This window comes from Equus caballus, chromosome 16 (genome assembly GCF_041296265.1).
Source record: "Equus caballus isolate H_3958 breed thoroughbred chromosome 16, TB-T2T, whole genome shotgun sequence".
NCBI classification, from domain to species: domain Eukaryota; kingdom Metazoa; phylum Chordata; class Mammalia; order Perissodactyla; family Equidae; genus Equus; species Equus caballus.
The window spans coordinates 5,457,136-5,475,638 of record NC_091699.1 but is presented as its reverse complement, the minus strand read 5'-3'; the positions used below and the strand labels follow the sequence as shown (position 1 = coordinate 5,475,638).

The following is an 18,503-nucleotide window of genomic DNA, read 5'->3' as shown; positions in this document are numbered from 1 at the left end:
CATCTTCCCCTTAAGCAATGGGGCCAAGGCCCATATGATTGTGATTCCACAAGCTTAGGAGGATAGAGACAAGAGGCTTTTAACCAACCACCCTTGTGCACTCTTGGAGAGAGTGTCAGAAAGACCCTATGTCAGAAAGGCCCATTTGCTCTCAACCATGCCCTATATTGCTCGAGAGGTGGACGGCACAAAGCACTGCCTCCATCCCTCAAGGGGAGACAAGCCACAAACTGTCTTGCTTCCAGCTCTTTAGGAAGCTGAGAAAGAACTCACCTGCTGGATATGCTCGAACCAGGCACCTTAGATGCTGGAAAAACCCGACAGGCATGCCAAAAGCACCCGCCAAACACTCTGGAACCACCACACAGACATCCCATAATGACCCACCAGACTCACCGTAAGCACCCACCGGACACACTGGAAACATGAGTCTGACACGCCAGAACCAACTTCCAGACATGCTGGAAGCACCTAACGGACAGGCTGGAACCATCTTCCGAACCTACCAGAACCACATGCCAGACACACAGGAACCACCTGCCACACACTTTGGAACCACCTGTTGGATATCCCAGAACCAAGTACCAGATACACTGAAACCACCTCCCAAATATGCCAGAACCAGGTGCTGGACATGCCACAAACACCTGCCACACAAGCTGGAACCACCATCCTAACACGCCAGAACAACCTGCCGGACACACCAAAATCACCTGCCGGATACACCAGAACCAGGTCCTGGATACGCCAGTACCAATTTCTGGAAAAGGCTGGAAAATCTGCCAGACACGCCAGAATCACCCACCGGACATGCGGGAACTAATTGCAAGACATGCCGGAAACAAAGCCAGGACACTCTGAAAGCATCAACCGGACAGGATGGAATCAGGTCCCAGACACACTGTTGCAACCTGCTGGACATGCCAGAACCACCTTTCGAATGTACCAGAACCATATGCCAGACACACAGGAACCACCTGCCAGACACCATGGAACCAACTGTCAGATACACCGGAACCGGGCTCCAGTTTCCTGCATTTATCAGTTCTAATAGGTGTGTAGAAGTATCTCATTAAGGTTTTATATGAAATTCCTGAATGACTTGTGGCGGTGGTCATCTGTCCTCAGGCTCGTTTGCCATCTGTATGTCTTCTTTTGTGAGGGATATATTCAGGTCTTTTGCCCATTTTTCAATAAGGTTGTTTATTTTTTTGTTATGGTTGACTTTTAAGAATTCTTTACATATATCTTGGACATAGTTTCTTTATCATATATCTGTTTTGCGAATATCGTCTGCCAGTCTGTAATTTGTCTTTTGACTCATCGATTTTGCCTTCCACAAAGCAGGAGTTTTTAATTTAATAAAGTCTAACTTGGGGCCGGCCCACTGGCACAGTGGTGAAGTTCATGCACTCCACTTCGGCAGCCTGGGGTTCACAGGTTCGGATCCTGGGTGTAGACCTACACACAGCTTGTCAAGCCATGCTGTGACAGCATCCCACAGGCCAAATAGAGGAAAATCGGCACAGATGTTAGCTCAGGGTCAACCTTCCTTACCAAAATAATAAATAAAGTCCAACATCAGTTTTTTTTCATAGATTATATTTTCAGTTTGTATCTTAATAACATAATTCCAGATTCGAGTCCACTTAGAGTTTGTTGCATAATCTTTTTAGAAGTTGCATTGTTTTGCATTACATTTAGGTCTCTGTTCCATTTACTAAAAGTTTGTGAAAGTGTAAATTCTATATCTAGGTTCATTTTTGTAAGAGCTTTAATGAGGTGCAATTGATAGAGAAAGAACCTGACATATCTAATATGTACTATCTGATGACTTCCCCCACATACCAACTGACATATATGTATAAATTTCTCCTTTAGCCTATGACAGGGTGGATCACATTGATTTAATTTTGGAATGCTGATACAACGTTGCATACCTGAAAAAATTTCCTCTTTGTCCTGGTGTATGATTGTTTTACATTGTTGGCTTCAGTTTTCTAATATTTCGTAGAAAACGGTAACTGCTCATTTCTGAGACTTGTTGTTCTCAAGTTTTCCCTACTTTTAAACTCTAGTTTTGCTTTTAGGGTACTGCTGGCCTCATAAGATGAGTTGGAAAGTGTTGTCTCTGGTGATATTTTCTGGAACAGATTGTTGGGAGCACTAGGTTTATGGAGGGAGACCTGGCTGAGGCCCTAAAAGCTGCATCCCACAGCTTTCCCCTTGGATAGGCAACAAGCAGGAAATGGTATTCGGCGTCAGGGACCAGAAGCCCAGGGGGATCCAGTCTAGGTCAGAGGTGAACAGGGAGCCACTAGTGGGCCCGAGAACGCAGAGTCCTGCCTGCCCATGGTCCATGTCCACAGGACCTTCCTCTGGCCTCGTCCTCTCTATGTGCACGTTTTGAGCTTTTGACGGTATTTTCCCCATTTAGAGCTGAAGCCATTCTGGAGACTGAATCAGAAAACAAGGTCCTAATCTGTGTGCAAGAGAAACCGGGAAAATGTTCCCTCTTCCAGCAGAGTGTCGAAAGGCAGCCACTGTCCTGGGCAGGAAGTGTGCTAGGGACAGGCACGTGCTAGTTTGACAGACACGCCCAGCTTAGTGCTTGTGGCTCTGGCTGAGAAAATGCCTCCAACCGCTTAGTCCCAAGAGGTCGGAGGGGCCATCTCTGCTCCTGGACAGGGTGAACCACACTGCAATGATCCTGTCCTCGGCGGGAGGGGCACTTGGGCACGTCCTTCAGTAGCCAGGGAGGGGACTGGCACTTCTCCCTTCTCCACATAAACTGAGCTGCTCACTCTGGGAGATTTCTAAATTCGAGGAGGAATGTGAGTTTCTGGATCTGGTTTCCATGAGTGCTGCGAGCGAAAGACTCACACCTCCACTCCCAGGATTAGAAAGAAGCAACAATTTAATATAATACTCAAACGGAGCATTTACCATTGACAACAAAATATGGCCCCGCCAAATAGGGAAATAGGTGCTGGGCAAAAGGGGGGAGGGAGAAGAGGGGTTGGTGCCTTCCCTCGTGGCCAACAGGGGACCCCAAGAAACGGATCACAAAGATCTCCTCATCAGAATCAGGGGAGGTGGCCCTGTGCACCCTGAGTGTCAATGCTGTGTCCCCGCTGTAGCTCAGCTGGTCTCAGGAGGGTCATCGACCACCACCACTGGGCCCTTGGTTGGGGGTCTGGTGTCTGGAGAAAGAGAGGCATTTCCTGAGTGGCCTGCCCTGGAACCACAGTGCACACCCCATCCCGGCCCCCACTGCTCTCTGTGCTCCAGCCCTGTGCTCAGTGCTCAGTCAGCCAACAGCACCCCATCTGTCCCTGACACAGGGGCTGATATTTAGCGTCACCCATTTCACAGAGGAGGAAACCAATCCCAGGAACGTGAGTGCAACCGCCCAGGACAGGACTGCTCAGCAGTGGAGCTGGAACCCAGGGCCAGCTGTCTGCCTCCCCAGGCCCACACTCAGCCTGAATGTTTCCTGAGCCCGTGGATTCAGCCACTGCCGGTCTAGACACTCACTCTGCCCTGAGCGGTTCTTCTTGTGTTTGAAGAAGAGTTGAATCTTTCTGACCCAGTGGTATCGGGGCTCCAGCTGGCAGGACAGGCTGTAGCTACGGGACAGAGCAGAGCTGGGAGCTCTCAGGAGCCACACATCACATGTGCATCCTGGAGCCTGCCAGCAGCTGGAGTCGAAGGGCCCCAGGGGTCGCCATGCAACCAGATCTGAGGCTGACCATGGAGCCATGGCCATGGGTTCTGGAGCTGGTCAGCAGAGAGAGTCTGCCCTGCCCTCCCCCAACTCCTGACCCGACTCACCTCTCCTCCTTGCTCAGGGGCTCCACGGCCTGGAACCAGGCCCCAAAGTGCTCGTCGGGCTGCACGGTGTACAGATTTGCAGCCTCCTGGAGCAGCTCGATCTCCTCCATCAGTTTGAATTGCTAGGACAGAGCAAGCACAGGATGCCTACAGGGCCTGAGTGGGGGACCCTGCAGGGCTCGTGGAGGGGTGAGGAAGGGGGCAAGGGGCCAGTCTGGGGCCTTTGCCCACTTGGGAACCCTCCCTCCCTGTGATTCCAGTCAGGACTTGCCTGCTCTCACACTTGGCTCAAAATAGCTCCTCCTCCAGGAAGGAGTCTTTGATGCCAGCCCTTCCCCCACCCACCAATGCCATAGGATCCCTAGCTCTGTATATCGAACTGTGCAAATAAATGTTCCACCCTGGGGATTGGGCCAGAGGGGGTCCTGCCCACTGCGGGGGTGTCTCTGATTTCCAACCCCCACCCTCCCCACCGGGAGGCCACAGCCGCTTACTTCATTCCATTTCCGACAGTTGAGCACATTGCCCTGGAAAGCAGACAGCCGCAGTCCATCAGAAACAGCCCCCTTGGCCAGCACTAGCCCCCGTCCACACCTCTTGCAATGCTGCACTACTGCCAGTGGGCAGGCCCATCCAGAGCCCAGACTTGGACCTGGGCCAGTCTCTGGGCTCCAGAGCAGGGGGCACAGAGCAACTGAGGCAAGAGACCTTGTAACCCAAACCTCTCTGATGACACGTGGGGAGACTCAGGCCTCAGGCAGGAAGGGACAGCTCAGCCACTGATGTGCTTCCTGACTGGGAGGGGCCCGACTTCTCTTCCCTCACTGGCAGGGCCAGAGGGAGAGGCTGAGTCCAGCTCAGACACCACCTCCTGCGGCCACACAGTCAGGCAGCTCTGAGCCTCAGCAGCCCAGGGAACCTGGACGGTGGCTTATGCAGAGCCTGCATCACCCACTGGGGAGATGGGCCTGACACCCCAACTCCCACATGAGGCTGGAGGCCCTGCTGAGAGGACCTTTGCCAAATGCAGAGAGCTCAGGGCTCAGGACAGGACTCTCTCCTCCCCACCCTCAGGAGCCTGAGCCCCTGGACCCACCTCCGGGCTCACTCACCTCCACATAATCCTCCATCGTACCGTCCAGCAGCTCCAGGGAATGGAAGAACGTCACCAGGGAGGGGACGACACCCTGTGCCGCCATCAGGATGGGCATGGTGATGAGCTCCCGCTCTCAGGTGTCCCCATGAACCTTCCCCTGAAACCCTTCAGCCCAGCCTCCTGCCCACCCCACGCCCCCACACAGAGCAGCCTAGGATCCTCGGGACACCCCAACACACACAATTCCCTCCCCCGCTCCCCTCCAGGAACACCAAACACCATCAGTCAAGTCCCAGGGATGGCTGTTGGCGCCTCCCAGGGGCAGTGGCCCCTGCCCTTCCCCACCCCAAATCTGCCCTGCTGCCAGCCCTTCCAGGCCTCCTCCTGCTCACTGCCACTGCAGGCCTGTCATGCTTGGCAGCCACAGCAGATTCGCCTGAGGAGGAAGGCCCCTCTCCCGAGGGAGGCCTCCAGCTGGGAGGAGGCGCCCCCTCTCCTCTGACTCCTACGCCCCTCCCCCACAGTCACCCTCACCTGCTGCCGCTGCCTCTCCTGGGCTCCCTGGCGGGCCCTCTCTGCAGTCTTTAACACGGAGGTCGCCTCCTGTTGGGGCCAAAGACAGGGTCAGTGTGCCCATACTCCCCTCCACATGTCCCCCCAAGGCCCCTGATCTCAGACCCTGGCCATCGGCTCCAGTCGCCTGCTGCCTCTGCTGCTGCAAACTGCAGGGTGCTCTGATTCTAGACCAGTCCCAGCTCCAGGACTCAGTCCTGTGTGACCTTGGGCCTGCCCAGGCCTCCCTGGCCCTCTTTCCTCAGCTGAAAAGTGTGAGGAGAATGTCACCTGCTTCCAGGAGTCTCGTGAGGACTCAGAGTCATCTGCGTGTCATCACTGCTCTCCCCTCACCTCTCGAGGAGGAGCCGGCACAAATCTCCTCCCGTTCCTGTCCTCCCTTGGATGGTAGCACCCCGCTGGGAGGCCTGCGCCGCTGATCATCTCCCTCCACTTCCCAGAGGAGGAGACGGAGGCCCCCAGAGGGGCAGTGACTGGCTCAAGGACCCACTGGGAGAGGCTGCTCCCCATGCCAGCTACAGGCCCTGTCCCCGCTACCTTCACCCCACCCCTGGCTCCAAATCTGACCAAGGCCCCGACCTCTGGACTCCAGGGGTGCGTCCAGACCCCAGCTGAACAGACAGGGAGGGGGAGGGCAGTGTGTCTTGGGGGACCTGGCCGAGTGGCCCCGGTCTGCCCCACCCTCACAGGGCTCTCTGACCCCCAGCCTGGGCCGAACCTTGCCATAGCCTCACCTCCTAGGATCCCCTCAGGATGTTCCCCTCCCCTCTCCTTATGGCCTCCTTCCAGATCTCCAGCCTCCAGGTTACCTGCACTAGCAGCTCCCTGCTCACGCCTTTCTCTCTCCTGACCCACTTCTTCCAGGTTCGAGAACTCTCCCTGCGGGGTGTGGAAAGAAAGAAAGAAAGAAAGAAAAACTGTGGGATGCTTGAAGGCAAGTCCCATTTGTTTGAGAACCCAGCAGATCCAAACTGCCTGGGGCCTGGATGAGGGATTTCACTGGGGTGCTCTGAGCTCTAAGGTCCCCATGGGACTGTGGAGGGGCCTCTCCTCTTGTCCCTTGGGGCCTCCATTCCCAGATGTCCCAAACAGATCTCCTTGGAACAGTGTTGGTTTCAGCTGCATAGAGGCTTCTGTTGCTGCAAAGGAAACACCTGACAATCTCCACCTGGGCTCAAGCCAGGATCTGGTCTGGAAGGAAATGAATCCCTGGGATGGAACTGCTGGCCTAAGGGCACTGAGAGACTCAGAGACCCAGCACCCAGGTCAGTCCCTGTGCTCGGCGTTCGCTGTCTCCCAGGTGGTCTCAGCTGACTTTGGGGGACATGCCGGCCCAAATCAGGTTGCCTGGGCCACCTCACCCTCATGGTGCTTGGCTGGAGAGCAGACTACCCACTACCCACCTGGAAACTTGTCCCCAGGTGTCTTGGAGACGGGTAATGGCAGGGCTCTGCAGGGCAGAAAGGATTGTGTGGAGGGAACAGAAGTTCCCGAGGCCTCGACACTCCTGGGGAAGCGAAGAGATGGAGCCGTGAGGGGGAGCTGAAGCTCTGCTGCCTCTGGTTTCTGTCCCCTCATGGACTTCCCCTGTCCTGGAGGAGACACATGTCCAGGGAAGCCAGGGAGGGCACACCTGCCACCCGACGAGTAACACTGCCAGGCACAAGGATTTGTAGCTCAGCACAAGGGAGGAAGTGAGCTTGTCCCCACTGGGACCTCAAGTCAAGGTCAACGTGGCCCTGGCATGAGGGTCAAGGGACAGTCCAGGGACTAAGACCCCAGACTTCAATCCTGAGAGCTGAGAAACAAGAGGCAATTCCCATGCATCCAGACAGGGCGTGCCAAGGCTTACCTCAGCCACCCTGATCCACAGCTCAACCACCCTGGCCCTGTCCTGCGCTGTCATGCTCGCATCCCCAAGGCAGGTGATGAGGATGCAATGGGCCACGGTGTTCTCGTGCATCACAGTGTCACGGACGGTGGGTGCCAGGGACTCGCGTTCCCTGTTGTCGCGGTCAGACCAGATGGAGCCGAGGCAGTGGGCGGGCACCAACGTCTTGAACAGCTCCTGCAGAAGATGCGGAGTGTCACCCGGTCCTGCCGCACCCCAGCTCAGCGTCCACAGTCCCCCATAGGCCCAGGCAGGGTGAGATCAAAACTGGAGCTCAGGAAGCAGAGCATGTGGCCTGAGGTTTGTGGGAGTCTCTGGGTTTTGTCTGTGTCCACTGAATGCACCCAGTCCAGGATGACCCCGGACTCAGGACTGTGGGGAAGGGAGGGGACATTTGCTCCCAGCCCTGTCTCACTTCCTCCAAGCTCCAGAAGGCAACCCACACATGCCCACCAGAAGGGCCATCATCCACCCATCTCAGTGCCCCTCGGGTCCCACTCCCCATTCCCATGCACATTCCCCACGAGGCAGGGACAACCCCCAGCTTTGTTTGTCTCCACTGGAGTCAATACACATCACCTTCCTGATAAGTGCTGAGGCTGTCTGGGACACCTGCGCAGATGGGGGATCCCCCCAAGGACCTGGCAGCACTTCAGTGAGTGCCCATCCCCCACCAAAGGGCCAGACTCTGCCCACCTTCCACTCTCTCCCACCTCATTCATCGGCACAGCCACCCTATACAGCAGGTGCTGAGTGTCTGTCTCTACTGTCCCCTGTTCACTAGGGGACAGCGAAGGCTTGGGGAGAAAGAAATCTGCCCAGGTCACAGTGTTGATAAGGGAGGGAGCTGGGATTTGGACCCAGATCATCGGAATCCCGAGCAGGGAATGGCAAGTGTGGGGTAGCTCATGGCACCGGGAAGGCAGGGGCCACCTGCCCCGCGAGCTCCTCTGCTCACTGCAGCCATCCTCGTCAGCTGCTCTGCCACCAGCTGGGGAGGGAAGTCCAAGATGTTCGGCTTCTCCTCCCGCAGCTGGTCCTCGGTGGTCACGGCCCAGGGGCAGCTGGGCTCTGGGGATGCCTTTACTGGTGGCCCTTGCTCTGGTCCTGGAGTGGCCGACTCAGGGGCTGCTGGCTCCAGCTCTACCACACGTGGTGAGACTGGAGGTGCAGCTGGCTCCAGCCTGGGGGCTGGCACTGGCTCTGGCTCTGAAGGTGGCAGGAGCTTTGGAGCTGGCTCTGGAGCGGGATAAAGAGAAAGTTTCATGCACACACCTTACAGTTTCTGTGCCTTTCCAAAGATAGAAAGGACTCCACTGCCTCTTAGGGAACGCTAGCCCGTGAACCTCAACACAGACAGTCTTCCCAGACTCCAGTCCCCTCACCTTTCCGTTTGGCTTCAATGGCCTTGAGATGCTCCAGGTGGCCTGGCAGAAGGTAGGCATGGCCCTCCACGTGGGAGCCACCAAAGCTGATGTGCAGAGTGGCCAGCTGCAGGGTCCAACAGGGAAACCTCAGGGGCTCCCTGCAATCCTGCCCTTGGCCCAGCCAGGTTCCCAGCAGGAAACAGATAGCACTGCGGGGAGGCAGATGGGCCAGAGAGTCAGTGGCCTGGCCTTTCCTTAAACACCGACCTCCCAAGGCACTCTTGTTAGCATCTCCGCCCCTGTGCCAGACCCTCCCCCTCCAGAGGAGGGGCCCAACCCAGCCCTGAGCCCTGGCTGCCTGACCTGGCTGTGGCAGTCCTGCTCATCCAGCAGGCTGAACACAGAGTCTGTGAGAGTCTCTTGTTCCCACCGACACTCTCCTCCCCAAGGGTCTGGACACAGCCCACTCAAGCCCTCCATGTATGTGGGCCACTGGAATGAAGACTCCAGCAGATTTGGGAGCAGCTTGCTCACACACCTCCTACTATGGACCTGGCGGTGGTGCTTACAAGGTGTGGATGTGGAGAAAGGGAGGCAGGAGGAGCTGGGACTCTGGTGGGAGTGGGTCTCTAGGGGACAACGCAGCCCAGCCTCCCTTCCAATTCTCAAGTGGCCTGGGACCCATGCACAGCTCTCTTTGAGTCCAGTCCTGCTGGAGTGGAAGCCACCAGAACTCAGCCCTCCCATGGGAATCACAAGATGGGTGAGATGCAGGGTTCTCCCAGGCCTGACACGGCCACAGCCTCCATCCTCGCCCCGCAATCTGTTTGCTAGAGACAGGAGGCCCTTCTTCTCAACCCAAAGACCACTCACTTTGGGAGGTGGTCCTGTCCTCCAGCATCCCGCACACAATGGGCCAAGCTGCCTCCATGTGTCCCAAAGGGGATGAGGACATCGCCCGGGATGGAGGGTAGATGGGACCTGTGAATGATGTCAAGTGTGACTGTCTGACTCTCAGAATAGAGGGGAGGACCAGGGAGGCTGTCTGCTTCATTCACTGAGTGACACTTAGTGTGTCCAGAAGTCCTGCTCAGAGTAGGTCTTTCATAGACATTGTTGAATGACCTCCAACCAGAACCATCCCAGGTGTCTGAGTGGGCCTGTGGCCCCTCTGTGACCCTAGAGATCCCTAAGTGGCTACACCAAGGACAAGCACCAGGACCAGCTGGATGGCATCTCAAACTCTTTGACAGGGTGCTCTCCAGGTGCTTTTCCAAACTCAAAAAGCCACAAGCCAGTGAAGGGAGAGGTGAAGTGAAGACTACTTTCCATGGGGGACAGAGAAATAATCACCACCAGCAACCACAGCATGGCCCACCACCCTCTCTGCAGAGCCGGGCACCAGGGAAGCACCTGGATGGCTGAGCCCATTCATCCCTGGGAGAAGCCTAGCAAGTTCATCCTCTCTCACCCCACATTTCAGAGGAGCCAACTCAGGCTCAGAGAGATGTGGTGACATTCCCAAGGCAAGACACACAGCTGGCAGTGGGCAGAGTCACCACTGTGCTGAGGAGGAGGCAGGCAGTCACCTGGGAAACAGCTGGTCCAGCACCTGGTGGGAAGTGCTGGAGCCTGTGTAGCTGTGGAGGGAGTTGATGACACTGCAGAGGACTCTGCTGGGGAAGGCTGGCAGCACAGACTCTGAGAGCCTCTGCATCATGCCTGCCTGGAGGGCACGCATCCTGCAGGCCTTAGTGACAGACAGAGTGGACTCATCTTCACTCTTGTCGGGATGAGGAGGACACAGGGTCAGGGCCACCACTGCGAACCACCAGCATTATCGAGGTCTGAAGCTGACCCAGGAACTCCTAGCCCCTCCCAGACATGTGCGACAGGAGACACAGGAGCTCCCACACTCAGCAAGGTTCTGGGTTCTCACAGTACAATGTGACTTTGGGCATGTGAAGGATTCCACATTGATCTCCCTCGAGGCCATTTGCTCACTGAGGGACAACAGACCTCCCTCTGTGAAGAGCACCAGCCCAGTGAATCCTCAACAGACACCCCCTCTCTAGAGAGGAGAACAGAGGCTTAGGTATTCCAGGTGGCTTCTCTAGGTCCTGTGGGTCAGAACTGAGAGCCCCCCAAAGTGAGGGCTGAGGGCCAGCCCCTCTAACTGCCTGAGGCTTCATTGGGCCCCAACCTGGAGGGAAATGTTATGTGGCCACCCCACCCCGCCCCAGTCTGGAAACAGTGTACAAGGCAGTGACACACTCGGAGAATCCCCTTGACTTCCAAAACACGCTGATGGTTATTTCTCTTACATTAAAGGGAGTTTGGAGACCCTCGTTATCGAGGTTGCATGTTCCAAAAAAGGCAAAATTCAAAGATACTCAGGGCCTAGTGGGAAGTGACAACGTTTTCTCTAATCTTCCTAGGAAAATGCAAAGAGTGCCCTCCTATCCTCCTATGCAGCTGGTGGGGAGGAGCAGAAGTCCAGATTCCTTTGGGACTGTGGGACACTCAGGGTGGACAGCCCTGTTAGGCTCCCAGGAGATGAGCAGTTTGAGGCTGGATTCTGGGCCTACCCTGGTCATCTCAGGGGCCTGGGTGGGAAGACCCCTCCGTGCCCACTCTCACCTCAGAGCAGCCCTGGTTATTGATGATGGTGCGGTGCAGTTGGCCCCTGTCCAGGGAGATGGAGTACCCGAAGCCATTTGCCAGATCTTTGACCACCTCCTGCGTGCAGCTCTGCAAAGACAGTGCCCGAGAGCCGGGCCGGGATGTCTCAGGCACCTGCCTCGACTTGGCCACAGGAGGAAACCCCAGCAGGGATCAGGTACCCGGCAGTGTCTGTGTAGAACTCCAGCCAGGGAGGGAATGAGATGACACCCGGATGGCTCGGGACTAACCTATGGGTAGAGGAGCTTGGTCCCCAGAACCCACTCTCCCATCCTGCTAGCCAACACCTAGGCTGGGAACACGACGCACTGCCAGGCTTCCAACACCCAGCAAAGGGCTCCTGCCTAGGATGAGTGCCCCCTCAGCCCCGCCGTCCCTCATTCCACTCCCCCCGGACACACAAGGAGGCTCAGAGGGGTGTGGGGTTGGGATCCCATTGTGGCCTAAGGCGGTTGGCCTGCCCTGTGTTACCTGAGGGATCCTCCTGCCAAATGGCCAGAGGTGGTGCAGGTGAGGGCCAAGCCAATGTGTGTAGCAACTGAAAAGGCTCTGTTTCTTGGCTTTCCTGAAGCCACAGCCTCGACAAGTCGGGAGACAACAGCAGAGCATCCTGCTCTCTTGAGTGTCTCTACTCAAGTGAGCTCAATAGGAGGCTATGTCTAGAATGTGGGAGCCTGGAGACCAGTGTGCTAAGTTCTGTTAGGGTCTGTCACCAAGGAAGTGAGGTCACTTCCTCAAGCTTCCATTACCCGGGCCTCTTCTTTCACTCACACCAACCCAAAACCCCTCTGGGATCTTGGCTACTCACCCTCCTTGCCCATGTCATCACCAGAACTGTACACAAATAGCCAGCACAGAGCCTCACACAGGACCTTGAGATGGAACCAGGTTTCCAGCTTGAGGAAGCTGAGTTCAGCTGAGTTCACTCCTCTCTTTCCCTAGAAGCTCTGTGTCCTGGAAACACCATTGTGCCTCGCAAGGCCTCCTCAATCCTTCAACCTGCACGATAGGGACGAGGCCAGAAATAGCTCCCTCAGGATGTCCTCAGCTGCAGAAGAGACAGTAGTGACAACACCTGGTGTCTGGTTTCACTTGTGTCTGATGCACACACTTAGAGATGAAAGAATGACAAGAAGGGGTGGGCTATCGTTTGGATTACCTCTTAAAACAGGCCTGTGTCACAGCTCTTGGGCCTTGAGCAAGTCCCTGCCCCTCTGGGCCTCATTTACACATCTGCAGCTTTAACGGGTTGAAATTAGAGGAAATTCAGAGATTGCCAGTCACTGGCATGAATGATTCCACGGTCTCCTGTTTCCCTTAGAGTCAGAACCAAGTGCCTCATGTTGGCCTATGTGGAGGGCAGCCTCCACCACGGCTCCCGGTGCTCACTGTCTCCTGCTGTGCACATCCTTGTGGAACCGCACAGTCATTAGGAAGTGACTTCTGAATAGAATGCAGCCAAGGTGTTGGGATGGTACACAACCCAGGGTTAAGAACAAAAAGCCTGGCCCTTCCTTCTTACTCATTGTCTTTAGCCCCCTCCTTCTTTCCCTCCTCCTGTTTCCATCTCTCTCTCTCTCTCTGCCTCTTATATCTCTGGAACTGGGGGAACAAGTGCACATGTGTTCAATTTCCCTATGTAGAGGCTCCATAGGAGAGAATGGAGGAAATGATCGGCCAACAGACAGGCAGGAACTCAGGCTTTCCGTCCAAACAAACCCTGTCAACATGCATGTGAGTGAACTTGGGAGCACATGCTCCCCGAGTCGAGCCGCAATAGAGATGCAGCCCAAGCTTCACAGAGACCTTGAGGCAGAAGCACCCAGCTAAGCCGTGCCCCATTCCTGGCACACACACTTTGTGAGAGCTTAAGGATTTGTACTTTCTAGGGGCACGGTCTTAGAGCAACGTCGTCAGAGAGTGACAGGAAAAAGCAGTCTGCCAGTCCTGCCACCCGTCCCTGCCATACCCCCATCTCCCCTCCTCTCTCTTCTCAGGATCCTTCCAGCCACACCGCCACCTTTCTGACCTTCTCTGCTCAGACTCCTTTCTTCCTGTGAGTCTCTGCACCAGCAGTGGCTTCTCCCTGACACTCAAACTGTTCCCAGACACAGGCAGGCATGCCTCACATCTGTCACTCTGCTCACAGCAAATGTTACTCCTCTGAGGCCTTTCAGGGCCTCCCAGGCACAGTCTCCAATGTCACAGATCTCACATCTGCACGGTCATCTCATGATTTTCTCCTTCTTGGTCTCTTTTGGATAAAGTGAGTCCATGAAGCAGGGCATTCTGCTTGGCAGACGCAGAGGCAGCTTCTTCCGGTGCCCTCAGGAACATGACTGTCTCTTCTGGGTTGAATGTTTCCCCTCACAAGTCCATTCTGAATGGAAACTGTCATTTCACCTCTTTCCTGGGTCTGGTTTCTTCTAAGAACACAGGGAGCCATCCCTTCTCCCTGGAATGTGGCACCAGCCCCTACACCCACAGCCAGAAAATTAGCGCCCAGCTTCAAACACCACCAATCCTGAAGTCAGTTCCTGCTGAGGCCTCCCATCCATTCTGTAATTCCATGGTAATGGCTGAGGTCACCTTTCCCCTGAGCCTCAGCTCCCAGCCTTCCATTGGCTTCTTCGAGGGACAGTGGGATTTCCCAGAAGCACTCCCAGCCTGGGCAAGAAAGGCTTTGAAATGTTCTCTATGTATTTTCCAGGACATGGGACATGAGGAGAAGTCATTTTGGTGTGTATGTGCAACAGTTTTGATGCAAAAAGTATCTTTTTCAGACAGAGATCAAAGAATGGGGCTACGGGGTGTAACAAGAAAATGGATATGCTGAGCCATCGTCTTCATGGTGTGAAGTCTTAGAGAGCAAAGAACATGCTTAAGAGCAGAGAATATGAAGACAATATCTTATGTTCAAATTCCAGCTCAATCACTTCCTAGATATGGTAGCGGGCAAGTTACTCACCTCATCAGTGCCTCAGTTTCCTCATCTGGTGTCGGCAAGAATGATAAGTGTACCTAATTTGTAAGGACATGGAGAGTATTAAAGGAGTTAATGTTTGAAAACTGCTTGCAACACCTAGCACCTTACAAGCACTGTACCTATCCATTATAAATGAAATGGAAACATTCTTCTGATGCTATCTTTTTACTCCAGAAGGGAGACTAGTGCCTGGATGGATGTAGACAGAACTCCCTGAGACAGGATGAATCGAAGAATGAACAACACTGTTGAAGGCATTTCCAATGGCACATCCGCCTCCTTATGGACATTCTCTAGCAGAATCACACCCAAGCATCCCTCCTCTCTCCTGCATCATATTCTGGGATTCTATCCAGAAATCATGGGGCTTCTTGCACCCCGGCACCCACACCCACTACAGGTTCTCTTCTCTCTAGCAGCAAACCTTAGGCCTTGTCCTGATGGCTGCAGCCCACAGGCTCTGCACTCTGATCCTTTTCTTCACTTGAGGGAGAAGTGCCATCCCCAGAACTGGGCACACACAGTGTGAGCCTTGGAGTGAATGTCTCCCTGGCCGGTTGTAGGTGGAAGAGCACCGTGACAGAATGGGACTTAGGGAGAGTCTTCCAGGTGTGCTCAGAAGGGGCCCAGCCAGGGCATTGGTCAGCAAGGTCTGGTCTGGTTGGTGGACCTTGGTGGGAAATGAGTGGCAGGGGCAGCATGTTTTAGAGGTCCTGGCAGGAGACAATTCATAGGATGGGCATGAAGTCAGAATCAGCCTAATAAGCTCCAACTTAATCCACTGTCATCTGTTCCCAGACTGGCTGACTAATCCAGGAGTGATTTAGAAGAGTGATATTCGTGTTCTATCATCTTTTCATTGGTTGGCTACAGCTATTATTCTTTACATAACTTGTATATGTCTACAAAGGAAAGGAAAGATTAGTTTTGTTACAACCCTTCTAGCAAAATTCTCCCTAACATATTGAATCACTAACAGAATCCACCGCTGGGAACCTCATATAAGATGCTGACATTTACTCTCTGGTTTCATATCTTCTTGTTTGGTAAATTCTCTTGACTTCTGGCTTCTTTCCTGAGGTTCGTCCACTCAGGACAATGTAGGAGTGCAATCTCTTGCTACTTCAGAAGTAGTGGGGCAACTCTATGATGATGTTGCTTTTGTTTTGTGACTGTGTGTGTGTGTGTGTGTGTGTGTGTGATGAGACTGTTTTCTGCATCTTGCCGCGTGGGTTGGATTGACTCCTTTCCTTGGAAAAATTGTCCCTTACCACTTTCTCTGGGCTTTATTTTCATGGCTTGAACAGTGTTGTGCAACAGTAGAATTGACACTCTATCTTATGGAATTTAAACTTCTTTTAGTAGCCACATTTCAGAAAGTAAAAATAAACATGTGAAACTAATTTTAATAGTATATTTAAACCCATTACAACCAAGATATTATCATCTGGCCAGGCAATCTATATAAAAATTATGATAGAGATAGTTGAATTTTTTTTATGATTGGGATCTAAAAATCCATTTACAGCACAGTCTTCATTTGCAAATTGAAATTTTCTACATATTCAGTTTCTGTGTCCCCCAAATCAGAACCTGGGCTGACTTGTTAGAGAGGAAATAAAGCAGAACAGGCATAAGTAACGATCACTGTCAATCCAGCTCAGCATGAACACTCACCACTGACAAAAAGGCTGTCCCTGAGCAGGGAGTAGAGGCCCCTCGGGGTGACACGGTGAGTCAGCTGGTTAAGCTCCCAGGAATGCTGCTGTCACCTGGTGTCTCTGTCATACTCTCCATCACGAGCCATGGGGTCAGGGTGGTAGGTGCAGTTTCCATGCTGGTGGCTGCCCCATTGTCCGCAGGCCTGGGGAGAGAGGAATGTGGGGACTCTAGAGAGATGTCCTGAATCCTCTGATAATGGGGGCCAGAGGGAGGGAGGAGCAAATTGGGAGTCAGATGGAAGAGTGAAAACTGGGGTGGTCTCTGAAAGCGTTTGTGACTCTCAATGCTCAGAAGAGGGACTTCCCTGAGGGAGATCACTCTGCAACCCAAGGACAAGGGGCCTAGGCTGCTCTTCTTGAACAAGGATCCAAGCAGGGGAGGAGGCAGGAGGAGGAGGAGCTGGAGAGACAGCAGGTGGGGAGCAGCTGGCTGGGACTCATCCCACCAGGAGCTGTGGGCACCAGGGTCTCATCCAGTGTTGCAGGACTCTCTCAGTGGAGTTAAATGTCGCTGAGCCCTTGCTCACGTCTGTTGAATATTGGAGGTTGGAGATGCTGAACTTCAGTGTGAGGGCCTTCAGCTCGTGCACCATAGCTTGCAAGAAGAGATGGGGAGAGATGGCCATCAATGACAGCTGGCCTGAGACCAGATCAGAGTCCTGAATTCATTATCATCTGTTGCCTTTGCTCCCAGTGGAACCACCACCCACCGCTGTGCTCATCCAAGTTGAAGCCAGTATATCACTCATGTCTTCCTTCCTCCACTGCCAGTAACACCCACTGCACTTGAGGATTGCTCCTCAAAACACACCCTATTTCCCTATATAATGCCTACTCCTTATTAAAGACCCCACCTGGGCAAAACTTCCTCCACAAAGCTCTTCCCACCCAAATAATGCCAGTGCTTCTCCTCAAAACATCCCACCTTCGATTAGAATGTTCTGTGAATTTCATAAGACCAGGGGCTCTCTGAGAGCTGCATCAGATTCGATTATTGGTATAATCTTTGTGATAGGCATGATTGCCCGAAAACCAGAATTGCACACCTCGGCTTTCCAGCTCCCAAGTGATAATTTGGCAGTGTAGGTGTGGGGCTGCAGAGCTACTCTGGGGAAGGAAGAGGGGTCCCCTGGGTCTGTGGTGGCTTCTGGTTGCTCAAGTGATGAGGAAGTAGGCAGGAACTTGCTTCCTGGCTCAGGAGCTGTGGAAAGGGCTCTTGTTAGGGTGGGATAGAGCCCCCATACAGTGGGTGAAGCCCCACAGGCTCATCTGCACTCAGTAGTGGCTGTCCCAGGACAACCATTCACAGGTGAGCCATAAATGTGAGTGACAGAAGGAGGGATTGTGTGAGTAGAGGTAAGAGCAAGCTTATGAAGGAGATGAACCCAAAAGAGTGAGTGTGGTTGAAGAGAGAGATGGAACAAAGAGAGAGGTAGAGGCACAGACAGAGGGGATACCTGGATGGACAGAGGATGAGTGGACAAATGGAGGGTCAAAAGGAAAGCAGGAAGAATACACACAAGGAAGAGAAGTTGGAGAGATGGGAGGAAAGAGGATGGAAGGAGAGAAGAAGGAAAAACAGGTGAACAGGCAGGAGGACAGTTGGACAGATTGATATCTGGACAGATGCTTGGATGGATAGATGGAAGGAAGGAAGGAATAGAGGGAGGGAGTGTGGAAGGAAGGATAGAAGGAAAAAAGGTAGGAAGGAGGGAGCCTGAGAGGAGGGAGAACTGGGAAAATCACCTGCTCAAGTTCACAGGGTGTTTTAAAGGGAGGTTAAGGCTGAGAATACAGGACCCCTAACTCCCAGGCTTGTGTCCACCTGTCCCAATGCTGCCTGTTATTACTCGTAGAGATGAGCATGGGGACGTAAAAGAAACCTTGAGCCCTACCCTTACAATGCACAAAACTCAATTCCTGGACACTTTGACCTAAAGGAGAAAGGTAAAATAATGAAACTTCTAGAAGACAACATAAGAAAACATCTTCAGGATGACAGGGTAGCAAAAACTTCTTAAAGAAGACACACAAATGCACACATACACACACTCTCCATAAAAGAAAAGATTGGTAAACTTGGATTCATTAAAATTTAGACTTTCAGTTCATCATGAGACATATTACAAGAGGGAATTGGCAAGTCACAGGATGCGAAGAGATTGTTCCAATTCGAATATTCAACAAAGGATTCTCATGCAGAATACAGAAAATCTTCAGCATCACAGTAAGAAAGGAGCCAAACAAACCAATTGCTTAAAACTGGTCAAAAGACTTCAACAGGCACTCCACAACACAGAGTGTCCCAGCGGCCAACAAGCACATGCAAATGTGCTAAAATCAGCAGGGACAA

General features: G+C 53.5%; 1 protein-coding gene and 1 long non-coding RNA gene across 2 annotated transcripts; both read right to left on the bottom strand.

Moving 5' to 3' along the window:
- Nucleotides 1-2,899: 2,899 nt before the first annotated feature.
- Nucleotides 2,900-12,075, bottom strand: LOC138918168 (ral guanine nucleotide dissociation stimulator-like). The gene is made up of 14 exons (XM_070238366.1): nucleotides 11,915-12,075; nucleotides 11,402-11,512; nucleotides 9,635-9,742; nucleotides 8,780-8,970; nucleotides 8,353-8,633; nucleotides 7,356-7,571; nucleotides 6,907-7,010; nucleotides 6,313-6,382; nucleotides 5,465-5,533; nucleotides 4,947-5,021; nucleotides 4,329-4,361; nucleotides 3,835-3,956; nucleotides 3,538-3,629; nucleotides 2,900-3,203 (listed from the first exon to the last, which is right to left on the bottom strand). The coding sequence occupies exons 2-14, from the start codon at nucleotides 11,476-11,478 to the stop codon at nucleotides 3,142-3,144; spliced, it is 1,500 nt and encodes a 499-aa protein (XP_070094467.1). The 5' UTR covers nucleotides 11,479-11,512; nucleotides 11,915-12,075; the 3' UTR covers nucleotides 2,900-3,141.
- Nucleotides 12,076-12,359: 284 nt separating this feature from the next.
- LOC138918171 (uncharacterized) lies at nucleotides 12,360-14,989 on the bottom strand. The gene is made up of 3 exons (XR_011427136.1): nucleotides 14,854-14,989; nucleotides 14,412-14,464; nucleotides 12,360-12,491 (listed from the first exon to the last, which is right to left on the bottom strand). It is a non-coding gene; the product is annotated as an uncharacterized lncRNA (long non-coding RNA).
- Nucleotides 14,990-18,503: the final 3,514 nt, after the last annotated feature.